General features: G+C 43.0%; 1 protein-coding gene across 1 annotated transcript in view; it reads left to right on the forward strand.

Moving 5' to 3' along the window:
* thada (THADA armadillo repeat containing) overlaps positions 1 to 21833 on the forward strand; it is a 334005-nt gene that overhangs the window by 254353 nt on the left and 57819 nt on the right. Inside the window, exons 31-32 of the mRNA XM_055639660.1 lie at positions 10584 to 11014; positions 12098 to 12222. Of these exons, the coding sequence (XP_055495635.1) occupies positions 10584 to 11014; positions 12098 to 12222 (556 nt within the window). The remainder of the gene's footprint in view (positions 1 to 10583; positions 11015 to 12097; positions 12223 to 21833) is intronic.

Genomic DNA, 21833 nt, shown 5'->3' on the forward strand with positions numbered 1-21833 from the left:
GTATGTAAGGAGTGGATGCGAAAGTGGGATGACATAGAACTGGTGTGAACGGGTGATGTGTGGACTCGTAGGCCGAGGGATTTGTTTTCGTGCTGTATCTTTCAATCAATCAAGATCACCCCTCATTCGTTTACACTCCAGTGACTGTAGAATCATTAATTCCCTATAGAGCAACCACTTAATTGCAGGAATTATTGTCCCAATCCCCTATTATCCCACGGTTATTGTTTCCTCTGTCACTTAAATTTTAGTCATTGTCGTTTTTACACCAGCAAACACATCTTGGCCCCTGCCCTATCCTTTTTCAAGAGAGTTTGTTCCCTTTACCACGTTATTGAAACACCATCCTTCCCTGGGTATTTTCCCCAGGAGCAGGTTGTTGTATGAAGAGTTAAAAATACATTTGCAGAGTCCGAAATTGTTATCATAATTTTAGTTTAATTCACTGAATATAATGTGATTCACTGTTGGAGTAAATATCATGCTTGAAGAATCAAGGCTGATCTTAATTATTTTGTAAGTGACCCAGACAGTTGGAAATTTGAAACAATTCCTCCCCTGGGGGGGTGGTGACCACAGGATAATTAAATCTATTATGATTTGCGATTCTTATGCTGCAAAGATCCAAAGCCACATATATAATTTGAAAGATACAATGGATCAACTGAAATAAATGGATTCAAGGTTATCCAAAAGCCTCCACAAGCCAAGTGCACCGTTTTTAAAAGACTACGGCTGAGAAAATACAGACGCCTTGAATCAGTGATTAAGTAGTTGTGATCCCAAATGAAACAATGAAGAAAATATCTTGTATAAATCCTGGAGAGAAGTTCACTGAGACATTTACAAGAGCTATCAAGAACATGTCAAAGAGGCAATCGGAAAGGACAAGAGACAAGTCAAGGACAACAGCTCATCCTGTTAAGATGAAGGACAAGGCTGGCAGGTTTTAGGAACCCTGGTTGCCGAGAGATATACTTTAGACTTTAGAGATACAGTGTGGAAACAGGCCCTTTGGCCCACTGAGTCCAGGCCAATTAATCTACAAACCTGTACGTCTTTGGAGTGTGGGAAGAAACTGGAACACCCAGAGAAAACCCGCACGGTTACAGAGAGAATGTACCAACTCCGTACAGACAGCACCCATAGTCTGGATCAAACCCATTTCTCTGACGCTGTAAGGCAGCAACTCTACCACTGTGAAAGCCCCCAAATATAGAGAAGATATAGAGATTCCAGTCAGGAAATTGTAAAGAGGTATACGTCAGGTTTAGGCAGTCAAGATCAAGCGATTCCCTCGACGAGTACAAGAGGTGTGGGAGTACACTCAAGAGGGAACACAGGAGAACATCATGAAAGGCATGAGATGGATCTAGCAGGCACAATAAAAGAGCATTTCAAGAGATTCTACGGGTACATTAAGAGTAACAGGGTAGGTAGGGAGAGAGTAGATCCACTTAAAGATCAGCAAGGCCATCTGGAAATACAGGAGATGGGTGAGATTCATCCTGTGGCCAAGATGCTGATGAGGCCACATTTCAAGTATTGTGTTCAGTTTTGGGCACCATGTTATAGGAAAGATGTTGTCAAGCTGGATAGAGTACAGAGAAGATTTACAAGGATGTTGCCAAGACACGAGGGCCTGAGATATAGGGAGAGGTTGAGTAGGCTAGGACTCAATGACTTGGAGCGCAGCAGGATGAGGGGTGATCTTATCGAGGTGTACAACATTGTGAGAGGAATAGATTGCATAAACACACGGAGTCTCTTACCCAGAGTAGGGGAATTGAGAACCAGAGGACATAGCCTAAAGGTGAGGGGGGAAAGATTTAATAGGAACCTGAGGATAACGTTTTTTACACAAAGGGTGGTGGGTGTATGGAACAAGTTGCTGTAGTTGAGGCAGGTATTATGGCAACGTTTAAACAGGTACATGGATAGGTTAGGTTTGGAGGGGTATGGGCCAAACACAGACAGAAGTGACGAGTGTAGATGGGACATCTTAGTCGGTGTGGGCAGGTTGGGCGTCTATTACTCACTATGACTCGTAAGATAGTGGAAGCTAAGGATATCAGTTGTGGTGTTCTGAATGAAATACAAACAAAGAGATATTGATGGGCTTAAAGTACATTAAGGTGGATAAATCCCAGAGACTGATCAAGTGCATCTTCAGATGTAGTGGGAAGATAGGGAAGAAATTGCAGAGACCGTTGCAGAGGTATTTACATCCGTTTTAGCTACAGGTGAAGTTCCAGAAGACTGAACATTGGTTAAAGTTGTATTGTTATTTAAGAACGGAAGCAAGGAAAAGCTAGGGAACTACAAGTGATATGCCTGACATCAATGGTGGGCACATTCGTATAAAGGGATTCTTAGAGACAGGATCTACCGTGTTTCAATAGGCAAGGTCAAATTAGGAATAGTCATCATGGCTTTGGATGAAATCTTGATCCCAAAATTCTCAAATTTGTGACCCTGTCCACCAAGGGTGAGAGAAATAAGAAAGTGAAGCTGGGTCTTGACCCAAAACGTCACCTATTCATGTTTTTCAGATATACTGCCTGACCTGCCGAGTTACTCCAGCATTTTGTGTCCTTTTCAGTTAATGAGTGTCTGGTGGCGCCGGCAATGGCCGACTCGCCAACAGTCTGTCTGTCCCTTCCTTCTTTGTGTTTTATTAGTATGTGTTAAATGTATGTTTTTATTGTTCTTTAGCTTGTTTTATGTGTAGGGGAGTTGGGGGAAACTTTTTCTAATCTCTTACCTCGAAGGAGATGCGATTTTTTTCGGTGTCGTATCTCCGTCCGCACTGCAGCCTAACATCGAGGAGTTGGCAGCCTTTGCGGGAGATCAATTTTTTCCCCCGCGGGGAGCCTGCCGGACTTTAACATCGCGGAGTCCACGATCCCTTTGCCAGGGATCAACCGCGGAGCCCCAGCCGTGGGTGGTTGCGGACTTAACATCACGGAGTCTGCGGTCTCTGGTCACGCGGGAACTTCGATCACTCCGACACGGGAGCTTTGATCGCCAGCTGCGGGGCTTCGATCGCCCCGACAGATGGATTGACAGCCCCGACCGCGGGAGAATAAAGAAAAGATTGGACTTTTTTGCCTTCCATCACAGTGAGGAATGTGGGGAATCTGCTGTGGTGGATGTTTATGTTAACGTTTTCGTATGGCTGTATGGTAATTCGCATATCACTGTACCTTAATTGCTACATGTGACAATTAAAGGCCTTTGAAACCTTTGGTGCTGGTTTACAAAACCCACAAAGTGCTGAGAGTAACAGGTGCAGGTGCATGTGCCTCAATGAGTCAAGCACCATCCTAACTTGGAATTATATAATTGACCTTTCATGATCATCGTGTCTTTATAATGGAATTCCCTCCCCTGCAGGCTGCCTCAATTCAAGAAGGGAGCACACTATCACCTTCTCATGGGCTATTGTGGAATGGCAATAAATGCCCACCTTTCCAGCAGCACGTACTGTACATCTGAATATTAAAAGGAAAAAATGTGTTCTTTGCAGTTTATTTTCCGTACTGTTTTCTTTCCTCAGTTCTCAGGCGCCTGCTGTGACTCGCCTTTTCACTGTCAACTTTTTGATGGGTATCTTTTCATTTTTCTTTGTTTTCTCACAGTCTGCCTGTCAATGGCTCTGTTCCACATTTCTATTTCTGTCATTATGAAATCTCAAGTCAATTTGCATTTGTCTGTTGTATTTTTCTGTACATCAGTGTTTATTCTGTGTGATCTTGTCTTTCTTGTTCACCTTCTTTTCCAGTTCAGCAGCCATGCATGCAATGCCTGAATCAACAGTTGAACAGCACATTGTTGACTCAAAGAATAAACCAGGGCAGCTAACCACCATAGCCGCCTTAAGTTATATCATGCTCTATGAAAGACTCTTGTTTGCTGCACCTGTGTGTTGCTAGGTGATTCAGTGAGTGTTTACATAAGGATTCCCAATTTTAAACTCGTGTTACTTAGGCAGAATTGAAAGCTTTGTTGCACGGATTATTGCACATCCATCATTGCTATAACATGGAAATCTTCAAACTGAGAATGTTGTGTGGATTACAAATATCTTTGTAATATGAATCACAATTACATTTAGAGAGATTCACTGTGAAAATGAATTAATTCTCCAGCTAATTTCCGTGAAAGCATGTGCGATGTGATGGTAATGTAGCAAGGAACTGCAGATGCTGGTCTATACCGTAGATAGACACAAAGTGCTGGAGTAACTCAGCGGGTCGGGCAGCATCTTTGGAGAAAATCCTTTTTTTACAGAGATGCTGCCTGGCCCGCTGAGTTACTCCAGCGCTCTATCTTGAGATTTAAAGGTTAGAGACCATTACAGGTCACTAATGTCTGAAGAAGGGTCTCGACCCAAAACGTCATCCTTTCCTTCTCTCCAGAGATGCTGCCTGTCCTGCCTATTGTGTCTATCTTTGGTTTAAACCAGCATCTGCAGTTCCTTCCTACACAGGCCACTGTAATGACTCCTCCGGAGCCTATTGAGTCTCCTACTCTGTGTGTCGTTGATAAGTGATGTAAGGGATCTTACTTAATAAGTCTTCTGAGGTTATCTACCCTGCCTCCCAAGGTAATGCAGATTGTAATGGTTAAACGATTAGAGACAAAATGTGAATTTCCTTGCGCACCCCTAAGTGTGCATAAGTGATATCAGTTCCCCACATCTGAAGAAGGGTCTCGACCCGAAAAGTCACCCATTCCTTCTCACCAGAGATGCTGCTTGTCCTGCTGAGCTACTCCAGCATTTTGTGTCGATCTTCAGTATAAACCAGCATCTGCAGTTCCTTCCAACACGCTACATCTTGCCTATGTGCTAGTTTATTGGGTGTAAATCTGGACAAGGATTGTATTCTCGCTGTTCAGTTGCAGCATACTTCATATTCAAAGTTAAAACATATCCTAATGATGTACTTTCCAGATAGAATTCACTTAATATATACTTGGAAGAGTAATCCTCTTTTTCTCCCTTTCTTTCGGCATTTTGAGATCATAATTAGCATCATATAATTTGAATTTTTCTCCACGATCTGCATCGGCTCCATTCATAAAACTCTAACCTGTAAGCTCATATTAATGTCAAAATGAGAACACATGGTTAGGAAATTATTCAGTACCTCATGGGCGGCACAGTGGCACAATGGTAGTGTTGATCTCTTCCAGCGCCAGAGACCCGGGTTCGATCCCGACTACGGGTGCTGTCTGTACAGAGTTTGTACGTTCTCATGGTGACCGGGTGCTCCGATTTCCTCCCACACTCCAGGTTAATTAGCTTTGGTAGAAATTGTGCCTAGTGTGTACGATGGTGCTGGTGTACAGGGTGATCGCCGGTCGGCGCGGACTAGGTGGGCCGAAGGGCCAGTTTCTATGCTGTCTCTATGCTAAACTGAACTATACTCTCTTCCACTATGAAGAAAAATTCCTGGAACAGAGTGTTGTAAATCATTGTAATTCCTGACCTCCGAGGATAGTAAATGCTTGATCATCATGTATATTAAAGGATATAGAAAACATAGAAAAGAGGTGCAGGAGTAGGCCATTTGGCCCTTCGAGCCTGATTGACAAATGTCTGGATTGTGTGGATACATGGATCGGGTGGAAACAGGACCAACTACAACATAATCAGGATCTTACAAAATGGCAGTGGCTCACTGAGCCTGTTGGCCTGCTTTACTTTCCGTTCTTTATTTCCGCATTTTTTTGTCCATTGAAGTTTGAATAACACGGGGTATTGCCTCCAGCGGCCTCAAGGTCGGCTGCAGGAGGTGCCCCCATTCAGAGCACAGAGGCGGTCGGGCGGGGAGATGAGTGCGGGTCGGGGGCCTGTAGCAGATTGGGGCTTACCTGGATCAGATCGGACTTGGACTTTGGACTCTCCATTCTCTCCCCAGATGCTGCCCGTCCCACTGAGTTCCCCCATTGTGAAGATTGTAATTCTTGTTAGAAATATTCACAATTAAAACATTTGTTGTCTCTTTTATCCCCCTCTCTCACCTAATCTTTATTTTCCTCCCCGATAATCTGGCAACAGATTAATAATTTAAATGGACACTTTCCGATTTCAACTCTGAGTGTCAACTGGGATTCTTCAATCTGATTTACACAATTACAAGGAGGTGGATAGACAATACACAATTGATTTAGCACAAGCCTCAGTTGCCCATGGGGACAGTGTTGAATGTGTTGCCTTTTTAACTCCAAAGGCCCAAAGTGTTCTCAATGGAGAAGCAAGGCACAGCAGGTGCTGATGAGAGAAGGAGGGCACAAAGTGCTGGAATAACTCAGCAGGTCAGGCAGCATCTCGGGAGAACGTGGATGGATAGGTGGAATTTGGCTTGGGACTTTTCTTCAGGCTCTTACCCATGTTCTCCATGAGGTGCTGCCGGACCCACTGAGTTACTCCAGCACTTTGTGCCCTCCTTCGCTCACCAGCACCTGCTGTGCCTTGCTTCTCCATTGAGAACATGTGGATGAACGACGATCATTGTTGCTCAATATGCCTCGGGGCCCAAAATCTGATGCAAACTTAAATACACACATAAAAACAAATCTCAATAAAGTTGCACTCACTGAATACCACCCAGCCATCTTTCCAAGCTAACAGGTTTGCTGTTTTTAATATTCCTGCATAGAAATAAATAGTTTGTTCATCAGTTTGGTTTAGTTTAAAGATACAACATGAAAACTGTCCCATCAGCCCACCAAGTCCATTCTGACCAGAGATCACCCAGCATACTAGCACTATCCTACACACTTAGGACAATTTACAATTTGCAGAAGCCAATTACCCTTCAAACCTGTGCGTGTTTGGAATGGGGGACAAAACCGGAGCATCCGGAGAAAACCCTCGCGGTCACAGGGAAAACATACAACCTCCGCATAGACTCTGTCAGGATTGAACCCGGGTGTCTGGTGCTGTAAGGCAGCAACTCTACCGCTGTGTTACTGAGCCACCCACGGTGCTGCCCAACTGTGCAGAATGTCTTGAAAAACAATGCATTTACACTATATTAATCTTTGATTATCAAAACAGTTAACCCTTCTACAAAGAGAGAACAAATTACATTGAAAGACATGTAGGTCGCCATCACCTGTCTGACTAAAAACCTTGGCCCTGCTGATCTCAAGAAGAGGCTTGAAAATCCGTGTCACTTTGGGAAGAGACATACAGGCTGCCATGCCCGCCGTACGCGCAGGAACTCATGAATATAGGAGCTGGAGTAGACTTCTTGGCCCCTCTAGCCTGCCCTGCCTTTCAATACATCATGGTGATCTGCCACAGTTCGCAACTCTTCCTGTGTGCCAGTGTTCCATAGCCCTTATTTCCCCCACCTTTCAAAAATCTATCCACCTCCTTTTAAATTACCTTCACTGATCCAGGTTCCACAACTCCGCAGGGTAGAGATTTGCAGAGATTCAATAACGTTCCAGAGATTTCCAGGGATTCGTGAAGAAATTCCCAAGTGCCTGTTTGAACTAACTGCTCCCTTACCTTTCTAACTGTGTCCTCTCGTTCAGGATTGTTCCCCATTAATATGAACTCTATATCAACCTTATGCCCGGTTAGGATCTTTTCTGTTTCATTCTTCTTAAACCAATGGGAGTAATTTTGAGGATTGCGGGAGTGGTGGGTTGCAAAACGTCAAGCGGGGGATGAGTTTGTGGCATTTTACATTATTGGGAAACATCTGAATTCAACATTAGACCTGGGATTTTTGAGACTCCAATTTTAATTCTGGGTGGCTACACGGGAAGGAATTAGACATCAGCAAGAATTGTTGAAGTAGTCAGCAAACTGAGTTAACCTCAACAGCACAAGGCTCTGGTGGTTTTAAATCCAAAACATCTAATGCTTGTCCGAGGAATGATTGCTAACATTGGGTGGTGGTTCCTGCATGTAAAAGCAAAATTGTCTTGTATGAGGAAACAAGGAAAAAGGGTCCTGACCTGAAATGTCACATGCCCATGTGCTTCAGGGATGTTGTCTGGCCCTCTGAGTTACTCCACCACTTTTCAGGTCTTGTATGACGTTGATAATGGACTCCAAAAACCTGTGGCGGCTGAACGAACAATCTCCAGGACAGCCACGTCTGCTAAAAAGGTTTGAGTGGTAACATCACCCTGTTTACCTTGATGATGGCACGATGGCGCAGCGGTAGAGTTGCTGCCTTACAGCGCCAGAGACCCAGGTTAGATCCTGACCTAGGGTGCTGTCTGTATGGAGTTTGTACATTCTCCCTGTGACCACATGGCTTTTCCCTGTTTTCCTCCCATACTCCAAAGACCTACAGGTTTGTAGGTTAATAGGCTTCCGTAAATTGTAAATTGTCCCTAGTGTGTAGGATCGTGTTTGTGTGCGGGGATCACTGGTCGACGTGGACTCGGTGGGTGAAAGACCTTTCGGCATTGTATCTTAAAACTAAACTACACTCTTGCCTGAATGGTACTCTTGTTAGAGACGGGATGATGTCCATGAACAGTTAAAGCTAGGGCTGTAAAGGTTTTTGAGGGTGGAAATAGTGGAAATGTGTCCAACTTCCTGACTAAGGGGAGTGGGAAATATTTACCAACTGAGATTTACATGCAGGTAGCATTTTAGAAAAAGCACTTAGCTTAAATGTCTCCTCTGAATAGCCTGGAATGTTGCCTTTGGAGTTTAATGATCAAGTTTCAAGAATGGGTAACTGGCAGATCCTGTATGATATTTTATTTTCCTTTTTCACTTCATATCATTTCATACCAGGTCCGTACATTGCAGGAAGTGGTTTGGCCCATTTGACTCTGCTGCTTCTGGGATCACTTGTCACTCAGCAGAGTTCATGGTTCACAATTAAAGTAACGGCCTAACTTTCTAAAGCAGTCACGTCACACCGTTACAAAGAATAACAAGGGAGTAGTTCAAGGGGAAGGATCACCGCTACTTTTCAGCGGAAACTGGCAGTGGGCAATAAACCTAGGTTTACCAGAAGTGGCAACATTTCAAGAGTAGATTTAAAAAAAATTGTTGATATGCAAGCAAAGAATTTCACTGTGACTTCTCAACATGTGACAATAAAAAAGTATTCAATATCGGTCTTTGTGTCATTTCTGATCTTCACAGCCCTCTGGTAGAAATGCCATTGGTGTATCAAGTAACAATATTACTCTGATGGTGGCATCAAGACAATGGTTGGTGCTGGCACGTCATGGGTGATCATCCACCAGTAAGTGATGAAGAAACAAGGTTGTGCAGACGCTGGGATCTTGAGTACAACACCAAAGTGCTGAAGAAACTCAACAGGTTAGGGAGCATCTCTGGAGGGAATGGATAGGTGACGCTTTAGGTCGGGACACTTATTCAGACTGATCAAAGGCCTCCCTGTTCTCAAGCATGTAATCTTTCAGTCTACTCAGAAGAGTGGGGTGACGATATAGATACAAGTTACCACTGAGTGGGCAAAATGAAAAACGCCCTAATTTCAAGGGTGCAAAATGTATTGGTTGATGTAGCTTACAGTAGGTGAATGGAAGTGGAATCATTTCCAAATAAATTTGACACAATAATAGCTTTAGGCTTATTATTGTCACCTGCACCGAGGTATAGAGAAAAGCTTTGTGTTGCAGGCTATCCAAATACTTAAGTACAATCAAGCCAAACTCAAGAACAATAGATATAGTAATGGCAAAGGTACATAGTGCAGAATATGGTCCCAACATTGTAGCACATCAGTTTCATAGACAAAGTCCAATGCTTGCAATGCAGTAGAAGTGAATCAGACAGTACTCTGGCTTAGGGAAGGACCATTCAGAAGCCTGAAAATTGAGGGGAGAGAAGCTGTTCCTGAGTCTGGTGATGCACATTTTCAAGCTTTTGTACGTTCTGCCAGATGGGAGCAAGGGGTAGAGGGAATGGCCGAGTTGGGATGAGTCTTTAGTTGTGTTGGCTGCTTTTCCGAGGCAGTGTGAAGTGCAGATGGAGTAAATGGTGGGAAGTCTGAAATCAGTTCGAAGAAGGGTCTCGACCCGAAATGTCGCCCATTCTTTCTCTCCGGAGATGCTGCCTCACCTGCTGAGTTACTCCAGCATTTTGTGTTTACCATGGGAAGTCTGGTCTGTGTGATGGACTGGAGTCCATCTACCAACTCTACATTTTCTTGCACTCTTGGGCAGAGCTGTTCCCAAACCAAGCAGTGATGCAATCTGACAGTGCTTTCTATGGTGCAGCTGAAGAATTGTGTAAGAGTCATTGGGGACAAGCTGAATTTCCACCGTCTCCTTAGGAAGTGGATGCATCAGTGTGCCTTCCTGGCTATCGTATCAATGTGGTTGGTCCATAACAGACCGTTGGTAATATTAACGCAAGCAACTTGAAGCTTTCAACCATTTCCACTTTGCACCATTAATGCTAATTTTGGCATGTACTCCATCTGAAGTCAGAAGGTCGTATCTATGAATGTTGCTTTAAATTTACCTTTCAAAATATCATGTAATGTATTAAACTGACAATGCATAGCAAAGTGCTTCCTATTATAGCAATGCAGCTCTAACTAATAAATGCTTTCTTCCAGACCCACAGATTCTGGACTTCTGGCAGATTGCCCACCACATTATACTGGAGTCAGAACTATTTAAAGACAATCAAAAGTTTCTACCAGCACCTGGACTCATTCAGTGGCAAAAAAGCATCACCAAGCTAACTTTGTCTGTGGTGGCAAAATCAGTTTCTCTGCGACCAAAGTCACTGTCGAGGGATGCCATCTGCAAATTGGCTTCTGAAAGTGCTGATGTTCAGCCCCGTCTATTCCTTCCTCATCTTCTACACTCAGAGTTTCTTGAAGTACGTTTGCTGACCCTGGAGACAGTGTTGTTTTGGCTGGAAGAGAAAGATTTCCTCCAGGCCAGAGAGACAGATGGGAATGTACTGTTCCTCTTATCGGGAATTGAGGACACTTTGAAAAAGCTAGCAGTGCAAGAAAAACACCCAGCATGTCTTGCCAAGGTGAGGGATTATCTCAATATAGTAACACGCCATAGCGCTAAGAATTAAAGAATCACAGAGTATCTCAAATATAAATTTAAACTTTTGCAAATTTATTTAGAAGCCTTATAGCTCTGTCCCATGGTACGAGTTCATTCCAAGAGCTCTCCCGAGTTAAAGAAAAAAGAAACTCGTGGTAAGCACGGAAAATGAACGTCGCGGGTACGTCGGAGCTCGGGGCGTCTCTTAGCGACTCGTACCGCTAACGGCAGGTACTCGGGAAAACCCGCTAACAGCAGGTAAACACGGGAAGACTCGTGAAAATTTTTCAACATGTTGAAAAATGTCCACGAGAACCCCAAATACAGACAAGTGGCCATTACCGTAAATCTCCGAGTTCGAATCAGGGCAAACTCGGGAGAGCTCTTGGAATGAACTCGTACCGTGGGATAGGGTTTTTACAAACAAAATGGGACAGTAGCCACCCTATTAGTTTTATGTAACAAAGTAAGTTAAGGGCAGCACAGTGGTGCAACGGAAGAATTGCTGCCTTACATTACATTACTGGGTGCGTTCCTGACTATGGGGTCTAAAGTAGGGTTCCATCCCAAAACGTCACCTATCCCTTTTCTCCAGAGATGTTGCCTGACCTGCTGGGTTACACCGGTATTTTGTATCTATTTGTCAGTGCGGAGTTTGTACGTCCTCCCTGTAACTGCGTGTGTTTTCTCCGGATGCTCCGGTTTCCTCCCACACTCCAAAGACGTACACATTTGTAGATTAATCGGCGTGGGTAAAATTTGTAAATTGTCCCTAGTGTGTAGGATAGCGCTCGTGTATGGGGTGATCGCTGTTCGGTGCGGACTCGGTGGGCTATTTCCGCATTATATCGCTTAAATTTATTCCAAAAAAGATTTTAAAGTCATGAAAGAAGCAGTGGCTGAAAGTACTCTCATTGACTACTCAAATGGATCACTTTACTAAACCAATAGACCAAAGAGCACAATCTAAAAGTGTTCAAATAAATGACGTTGGCGTCTGCTTGAAACCTAGCACAGCTTATGTGCATATTTTTTTAACTAATTGCTTTGTCAAATATTCCAGGTGCTGAAAATATTGTGCCACTTGGATATGGAGGGACTCTTTCCTTGGATAGTGAACGATTCAGTGATGAGTGAAGCCAAACTTCTCAGGTGGATCTTGTCATTGGCAGATACCACAAAAAGCAGGTATTCTTCAATACTTCAACTTGAGCAAACATGCATGAATCTTAAGATATTTGATATGCCTCTGGTGTTGACATTCAAGTTACTTGCTTTTTGCAATCTGAACACTCGGTCTGAAATCGTGAACTGCAATTTAATGAAAGTGTTTACCGTGACTATCATTGTAGCAGCATATCTTTGTGTTTGCTGTGCTCAAGGACTTGTTCAGAAATCTGGAGTGTTTTTGAAAAGGTAGGTGCGGCACGATGCCTGAAATAAATATGTTGTTTTCAGCCGTCCGTATTTTTTTCTTTGCAAAACCAGATACCAGAGTAAATTTCAGACCTTGAGTTTTATCACTACTACATTTTTGAGCTGGAAAGTTACTAAGGCCAGACATGGGACTATCTGCCAACTCCATGCAAGTTCACCTCACACATAGTTACTTTCATTAAATGTGCACGGATGTGATAATTACTGAATCTATTCTTACCCTTTCTCTTTCAACATAATGTAAATAAATGCAAAATAAAAACAAAATATTGGCCTATACCACTTGCCCTCTTTGCAAATTGCAGGTGTACAAATGGACAAGTAACAGCAGAAAAACTTTGAAAGTTCAGTACCTGATAAAAGATAAATATTTCTTGGGAAAATCCTTTAAACGAGAGCCATTAGAAAGTCCCTCAGTGTTTTGCCCCAAGTTGTTAGACGTGCAGAAAGGTCATATTACTCCATCCTTTCCAGCTCTCCACTCATAGTTTAGAGAATGAGCGTGGAAACAGGCCCTTCCGCCCACCAAATCTGCGCTGACCAGCGAACATCGATACACCAGTTCTATCCTAGGCTCAGAAGCCAATTAACCTGCAAACCTGTACGTCTTTGGGATGTGGGAGGAAACCAGAGAACTCAGAGGAAACCCACGTGGTCACAGGGAGAACATACAAACTCCCGAGTCAGGATTGAACCCAGGTCCCAGGCGCTGTAAGACAACAACTCTACCGCTGAGCCACTGTGCTGCCCCAATCCACACCATATCCTCCCCTACACGCATGCAGACACACACACACTCACACGAAGATTATACGTGGATCATTGTTTCCACTATTACATTAACAGGGCACAAATGAGGGCGTAATCATTTATTGGTGTCAACAGGAGAAAGTGATTCAGCTTATCGAGTCAACAGATTTGTGACAAACCAAAATGCTGCTAATCCCATCCACCAGCCTTGGCATAGTTTAGTTTAGTTCTGAGAATCAGCATGGAAACAGGCCCTTCCACTCACCGAGTCCACACGGACCATCGATCACCGATTCACACTAGTTCCATGGGTGCACCTTTTCCAGCTTGATCAAGAGCCAAGAGTGTTTTATTGTTATATGTCCCAGATAGGACAATAAAATTCTTACTTGCTGCAGCACAACAGAATATGTAAACATAGTACATAATGGGAGAAGAAAACAAGTTCAGTGTGTGTATAAACATGCACACATATAATCAATAAATAACAAATATAGTGCAATAATAATAATAGTCTGTTGCAGTTCAGAGCTTATCTGTTGTTGTGTTTAATAGCCTGATGGCTGTAGGGAAGAAGCTTTCCTACAACAGGGTGACCAAAGCTGAACACAATACTCTACATGCAGCCTTATCAATGTCCTGTATAACTGTAACAGCCGCGGGACCTGTTTCCACGCTGTCTCTGTAAACCAAAATAAAAAGGGGACGCAAAGAGAAATTGCAGGTGGGTTGGCTGAATTGACACCGCGGTCGGTGTGATGCTCTGACCTTTGTCGGTACTATCTGTAAGGGGATAGCACAAATATGTGACGTAGTTAGAAATGGATGATTCAGATGGGACTCCAGATCGGGCACGATTTCAGACTTGAAGCCCTTTACACTTCAGTCAGTGAAAATTGAAACTAGCAGGTGATTTATGGTCAATGCGTTAGAAACCAGTGCTACACATGGCAGGGCTCTCACTTAATTTTTTTTTTCCTGTGGCCATCCGGGCAACCTAGGCAGCTTTTTAGGTTGCCAAATGACAGTTTAGGTGGTCATTTAAGGCGGTTTGCATGAGGCGTGCGATAATGTGCTCAGACGAAGTGCGTAGTTACCAGTCGGAATTATGGTCAATGAAGCATTCACATATTATTTCTGCTTCAAATAAAGTCACAAACTAAACACATTCACCAATCAAGACATGATATATACCACAATGACATGCAGCAAAATTATAATACAGTATCTCAACTCTTTTTACACATTGCAATGAATGCAATTTCTATTAGCTTTTTCCACTTCCAAACTAAAATGTGGTTGGATTATTCAGCGTATGATCAACCTGTGTCAATAAATCCTGGACCATAGTAACATATATGCTTAACCATGCACACGACAGATTGATGCAAGCGTGTTTTCTGTGAAGGACCGAAGATTACCATGACATGACCATAGCATGAATCGTTATTGCCATTGGTACAGAAACACTCTCGCTTCACACATAATTTATCCACAACAAAATATACAGGTTGCAAGGAAATTTCTATAGGCATTTTATGATAATAGCTGTTAAAACCGACTATACCCAACTTACAGGTTAAATATTACACTAACTGACAAGAGATGGCCAAAGGACATAACTGCAGCAAATGTTCTTTTGGTAGTATGTTTAAAGGTGTCAAAACCCCCACATTACCGGACATTCAGATTAGATGTATGTGTTGTGAACAGGAATGAAGATACTGAAAGGTCTGAATGACAAATAAAGGATCTAATCTAATCTAATCTTATATTTTAAAAAGTGAGTTTTGTGAACAACGTTATTCAAAATCTGGGGAAATAATTGACCGAATTTAGAGAGGAGTGCATTTATGAAATTGTAAATTAAATCCCTACCAAAATTGTAAAAATCTCTGTGTTTTTGCGTCTGGGTTTCGAGGAGATACATTCCTAAGGCAAAATGACACACACCCACACACACACACACACACACACACACACCCACACACACACACACACACACACACACACACACACACACACACACACACACACACACACACACACACACACACACACACACACACACACACACACACACTTATATATATATATATACACACACACACACACACACACATACAGTTTTAAATATAGATAGATATGATGATGATATGGTATGATATGATATAGAAACATAGAATATAGGTGCAGGAGTAGGCCATGATGGAATTTAATACTGAGAAGTGTGAGGTGTTGCATTTTGGGACGTCTAACAAGGGCAGGACCTACACAGTGAACGGTAGGCCTCTGGGCAGAGGGATCTAGGAGTGGGAGGGATAGAGCAGAGGGATCTAGGAGTGCAGGTGCATGGTTCCTTGAAGGTTGAGTCGCAGGTAGATAAGGTGGTCAAAAAGGCTTTTGGCACATCAGTTAGAGTATAGAGTATAGAAGTTGGGAGGTCGGGTTGTAGTTGTATAAGACGTTGGTGAGACCGCATTTAGAATAATGTGTTCAGTTCTGGGCACCATGTTATAGGAAAGATGGATATGGACCAAGGGCAGGCAAGTGGGACTAGTGTAGCTGGGACATGTTGGCCGGCGTGGGCAAGTTGGGCTGAAGGACCTGTTTCCACACTGGATCACTCTATGACTCTATGACTCTATGACGTCTTCCCTCGACCTCTGAAGCTCCAGAGAAAAGAATCCAAGTTCTTTCCATGTAGCAGAAACCCTCTAATCCTGGCGGCATTTTGGTAATGCTGCTCTGCACCCTTTACAAAGCTTGCCAAAGTCTTATAGACCTGCATCATAACTTCCTTACTCTTATATTCAATGCCGCTAGCACGATGGCAACCTCGCCAACAGTCTGTCTTTTTGTCCATTTTTTTGGTTATTTTTAGCGTGTTTTAAAAGTATGTGTTAATGGTCTATGGTTTGTTTTATGTGGGGGGTGGGGGAGGGGGTCGGGGAAACATTTTTTTCAATCTCTTACCTTACCGGAGATGTGATTGTTTTCCTGATCATATCTCTGGTCGCTCGCTCTGTGGCCGAATATCATGGAGCTGGAGGCCTTGCTCGGGACTGACTTTGAGCCCCACCGCGGGGACGTGGACTTAACACCGGAGCCGATACCTTGCCTGGGATCTACGCTCAAACCGCAGCCTGCGGGTTACACCATCGAGGAGCTCGCAGTCTCAGGTAGAGACCGATGTCGGGAAGCTCCAAACAATGCAGAAGGTTTCGACCAGACCTGACCTGGGGTCCGATCGCCTGGCGCGGGGGAGCTGAGATTTCCCCCCCAATGCGAGAGCTTGATCGCCCCGATGCAGAGGGCTCGATCTCTGTCGGCTACGGGAGCCAAGATCGTCCGTCAACGGAAGGCTTGAGGCCCCCGACCACGAGAGAACAAAGAAGGGAAGAGATTGAACTTTTTTTCACCTTCCATCACAGTGAGGAATGTGGAGGAGTAACTGTGGTGGATATTTATGTTAAAAGGTGTTTTGGGTGTTTTGTTGCTTTTTAATGATATAAATGTATGGCAGATCAAATTCCACGGACGTTGCAAAACATACTTGGCTAATAGAGTATGGTTTTAATTATGATTATGATTAAGGTGAGCATACCCCATGCCTTCTTTGCCACCCTACCTACTTCTGCTGCCACCTTTAGTGAGCTGTGAACTTGAGAATGCTGGAATTACCCAGCACATCAGACAGTATGTGTGGAAAGAAGAAAACGGAGCTAATATTACAGGTTAACCTTATGGCAGCACTTGACAGTTCCAAAACAAACAGAAACTATCTGAAAATGACTCATAGCACATCGCGTTGTGAAAGTTCTGTTCTGTAGCACAAGGAATCTTTATTCATGGTGTGGGTTGCATTCAGAAGCCAAATTCTAACATGCAAAAACACCGAATATTGACCTAATTGTTAGGGAAAGTTACAACGTGATGTAACTTTGGTTATATAACATAGCACTGAAAAATAATTTGCCTGCAGCACATACCACACAGATTATTGAGGGTGTGGACAGGTTATGTGGCAAGTCATTGTCCAACCACTGACATGAATCATGTTATAACATTGCTCTGAAGATTATTATGATTGAAAGTGCAGAATAAAAACCTAAGTAAATATTGTTTTATTTAGTTCTCATCCTGTTTGCTACCAGCTACAAAGCTATAAATCATTTGGGAAGATGGCATTGAGCTGACCTCAGCTAGCGACCAAGAGGAGGAATATCTAGACAGTGGTTAGAGTAATTGGCACAGAAATTTATTTCTGGGTAATGAAAACCGTCATTACCAAGCAAGAATTTGCTGACAGTAGAGAGTTGAAGAACAGTTGGCAGACTAGGGGTTCATTGCATGCAAAGATGTGTAGAAAGGAACTACAGATGCTGGTTTAATCCAAAGATAGACACAAAAAGCTGGAGTAACTCAGGCAGCATCTCTGGAGAGAAGGAATGGGTGACGTTTTGGGTCGAGACCCTTCTTGAGACTGATGTCAGGTTTCTGTCAACAACAATGACTCAGCGGATAAAGATAGTGGACGCAGGTCGCAAGTGTGAGAAATAACACCCCTTCATAATGAATATCTCAAAAGTCCCCAACAGCCCATCCTCCTGCTATTTGGTAATTCTTCAGTGCCCTTGTTAATGTTTGTAATAAACATCCAGATTTTGCAATTATTGGAACTGCCACAAGAATACCACAGGAAACAATTTTGGATGGGCTTGTAGTTGCAGTTACCCATTGGATCAAAATAAATACAAATAGTAAGATTAAACGAGAACTTACCAGTTCAAAGTTTGATCTGTATTTTATGAGGAGTAACGTTGAGGGAATACATGAAGAGCCCGCTAGTCCGCATGCGCATCAATCTTCAAAGCAGCGGTGTGAATCACAGATACCTGTAATGACTTAAACATAGTAAGATTAGAGAAAAAGATACCAGTCAAGTTTATGATCCAGGGTGGGAGCGGAGGGCATGTATTCCCTCAACGTTACTCCTCATAAAATACAGATCAAACTTCGAACTGGTAAGTTCTCGTTTAATCTTACTATTTTATTTCGGAGTCACGTGAGGGACTCCATGAAGATTTCAAAGCTCTGTGATTCTTGCCGTGGACGAGTCCATGACACACATCTGACTTGGTATAGGGGAGAAATATATTCGACATCCATACGGCATGTAGATGCAACAACCAAATTTATTAACAAAAGAAATCATAAAACCCCATATATTCATGGGGACAAATTATATTACAGAACTTAAAATAGTTTTTGAAAAGGTTCCAGTTTCCTCCACTGGTTTATTATAAAATTTACGGAAAGTTCCTTCTGATGACCATCCTGCCGTCTTGAGGATCTGATCCAATGGAACATCCAACTTGTATGCTGCCGACGTAGTTGCAGCCCTGGTGGAGTGAGATTTAAAACAATTAGTATCTATACCTGCTTTAGTAAGTACTTGTTTTATCCATTTGGAAATGGTCTGTTTTGTTATTCGTTTATGAGGCTGTCTGTGGCTAATGAGCAGTGCCTTTTCTGTGCCTCTGATGGTTTTGGTTTGTTTAATGTATTCTTTTAGATGTGTTACCACACACAGTCGCTCATCTGCAGGGTAGTTATTGAAAATCACTTTTAGGCCTGCCGACCCCTGTCTCTTCTGTTTTACCAGTTCCTGGATGTAAAAATGTAAATTTCCCTGCGAACTGGTCATGTTATCCAGCCTCAATTTGTGTAGGGTGCGCCCTTTGTGCTGTGACCAATGCCATCAGCATGACCGTTTTTAAGGTCAAAGTCTGTAATGACAGGCTAGTGGCTGGAGTCCAGTTCCTTCGTAGATTCAGAATGATGCCAACGTCCCATATATGGGAATATCTGGCCTTAGGAGGGTTAGCATTGAATATGCCCCTCATGAGCTTGGTTACCAAAGGGTGTGACCCCACAGGCTGCCGTCCGTTTCTCTCCAGAGGTAGGTAGACAGGGCACTTCTGGCAGAGTTGATGGCGCTGTACGTAAGTCGTTCGTCATGGTGTAAATTACCAGAAATTCCAATACCGGTTGAATGTTCGTAGGTCTGTGGATAATGTTGTTCTGGTTGCAATACCTGTGCCATTTTCTGATATATACTAGGTATTGATTTTTTCATGACTCTCGTTGGGCTCCAGCGATCATGTTCATAGCTCTCGTTGTTAAGCCCAGGTGTAATAAAGGAGCTGTCACTCTACAAACCAAAACGTTAATGTGACGATGACAAGGATGACTTGTCCTAGTTGCTGGATTTACCAGTAGATCCGGTCTGTGTTGAATTGTGATGTGAGGTTCTAATATCATCTCCTGTACCACTGGGAACCATGGTTGGGTAGGCCAATCGGGTACTATTAAGATACCAGACGCAGAGTCTTGTCTTATCTTACTTAGTACCCGACTGATGAGGCAGAAGGGAGGGAATGCATAAAAGAGCAATTTCCCCCCAAAGCAGCGAAAAGCATCTGTAGCTGCTGCCCCAGGATCTGGTTCCCATGATACATATTTTGGCACTTGGTGGTTAAGCCTGGATGCGAATAGATCGACATCTGGTGTTCCGTATCGTGCTGTAATTTTAGCAAATACTTTTTTGTCCAACATCCATTCGATGTTCTCATTGAATTTGCGTGACCTGGTGTCTGCCACTAAGTTTTGTCTACCTGGTATGTAGGTAGCTCATATCCAAATTCCTCTGCGGATACACCATTGCCAGATCTTGTTTGCCAGATTGTCACATGATGTCGATTTGTTTCCACCCATGTGGTTGATGTATGCTACCACAGTGGTGTTATCAATTTGTAATCTCACATGCTGGTGAGATAACCCTAAGCAATATGACTTAAGGCCGTGAAAAGCTCCCAACATTTCTAAATAATTTATGCCCAAAGTGTGTAGTAATGATGACTCCTGTTCATTCCATCTCCCACCACAGCTGGTGATGGAATCTGTGGCACCCCATCCGAGAGCACTAGCATCCGTTTGTAGTGTGATAGACGGATTGCTGATAATGATTGGATTGGAACAATGCCTAATGTTTTCTTTCCACCATTGTAGTTCTAATATGGCTTCTTTTAGTAGTTCCATAGGTCTATCAAAATGACCTCCATTGTATTTTAGAGCTCTTATTTTTGCCCTTTGTAAATTCTGATAATATAAAGGTCCGAATTGTACAGCTGGAAAAGCTGCTATTATCTTGCCAATCATTCTCGCCACCTGTCTAATAGATGGGTTTCTTGTGTCAATGATTTTGCTGCAATCCTCCTCGAGGGCTATTGCTTTGTCTTGTGGCAAAGTCACTGACATAAGAACTGAGTTAATGGTAAATCCCAAGAAATCCATTGTTGTTGAAGGTTTCAATTTAGATTTAATTGGATGGATAATGAATCCTAGACTTTCAAATAATTGTATGGTGGCTGTTATTGTTAATTCTGCTTGTTTTACCCTTTTGCCCAATATAAGTATATCATCCAAATAAGCCATCACAATGTGTTTATGTTCCCGTAGGAAAGCTAAGGCTGGTTTTAATATTTTAGTAAATAACCTAGGTGCAGAAGTAAGTCAATTTGGTAATGCTCTGTATTGCCAGAGTTGATCCATCCAATTAAATTTCAAATAACGTCTGTGGTCACCTGTTATGGGTACTGAATAGTAAGCTTCTTTTAAATCAATGCTTGCCATGTAGTAACTTTGGAGATTAATAGTTTAGCAGTAGCAAAGGTTTCCATTTTGAAGTGAATATATTTTACAAAAACATTCAAATTACTCAAATCTATGATGATGCGGCAACCACCATCTTTCTTATGTTTAATAAAAATGTTGGACACGAATTCTAAAGGTTCGCGTTGGGTTTGTTCAATTATTCCCATTTTATGGAGTCTCTGCAGTTCAGCATGTGCTTTTGCTTTATCTTTGCCCTTAAGCCTGAACACTCTGTTCGGTACATGCTGGACTGGAGGATTACGTGGTAGTAAGAACTCTATCGTGTATCCCTGGATACCGCTTAGGATATAAGTATCTGATGTTAACTTATACCATGCATCCAGAAAAAAGTGTAATCTGCCACCAACGCCCATGCTTTCGTTAATAAGTAAGGGACCAGACCTACCTACCTCTATGGTTACCAGTGGTCTTATTTCTTCCCTTGTTCCCGAGGACGTTGAGGCCCCGGTGTCTTGATTTGTGTTGTTGTAGATGGGTGCATCTTCCACAAGGGCCGGCCTGGGCCATGTCCTAAAAAAAGACCGCTGTTGGATTGGTCTTGCCCTCGACTGTTCCCCGGAGTAGTCCTTGCGAACCATGAGTGCATAGGGGTGGTACTTCTGGGGGTGGCGTTTGGTTGCTTTTATGATTCCCAGGGCTTTGGATTCTTCGTCCAAATCTTTTACCTGTTTTGGTAGGTCCCCTCCAAACAGGTAAGTCTTTTCGGTGGTTGTTTCCGTTCTGCATAATCCTGCAAATTTTGGGTCTAGTACCGGCTGTATGCTCTTCTTTCTGATATTATTTAGTTCATATTGTGTATTGCCGAAGAGGGCCAGGGCATCTTTCTGGTGTTGATTCATATCTTCCCTATCCAGGGTTTGTGTGAATGCTGT

The sequence above is a fragment of the Leucoraja erinacea genome, chromosome 8 (assembly GCF_028641065.1).
Source record: "Leucoraja erinacea ecotype New England chromosome 8, Leri_hhj_1, whole genome shotgun sequence".
In the NCBI taxonomy this organism is placed as follows: Eukaryota; Metazoa; Chordata; class Chondrichthyes; order Rajiformes; family Rajidae; genus Leucoraja; species Leucoraja erinaceus.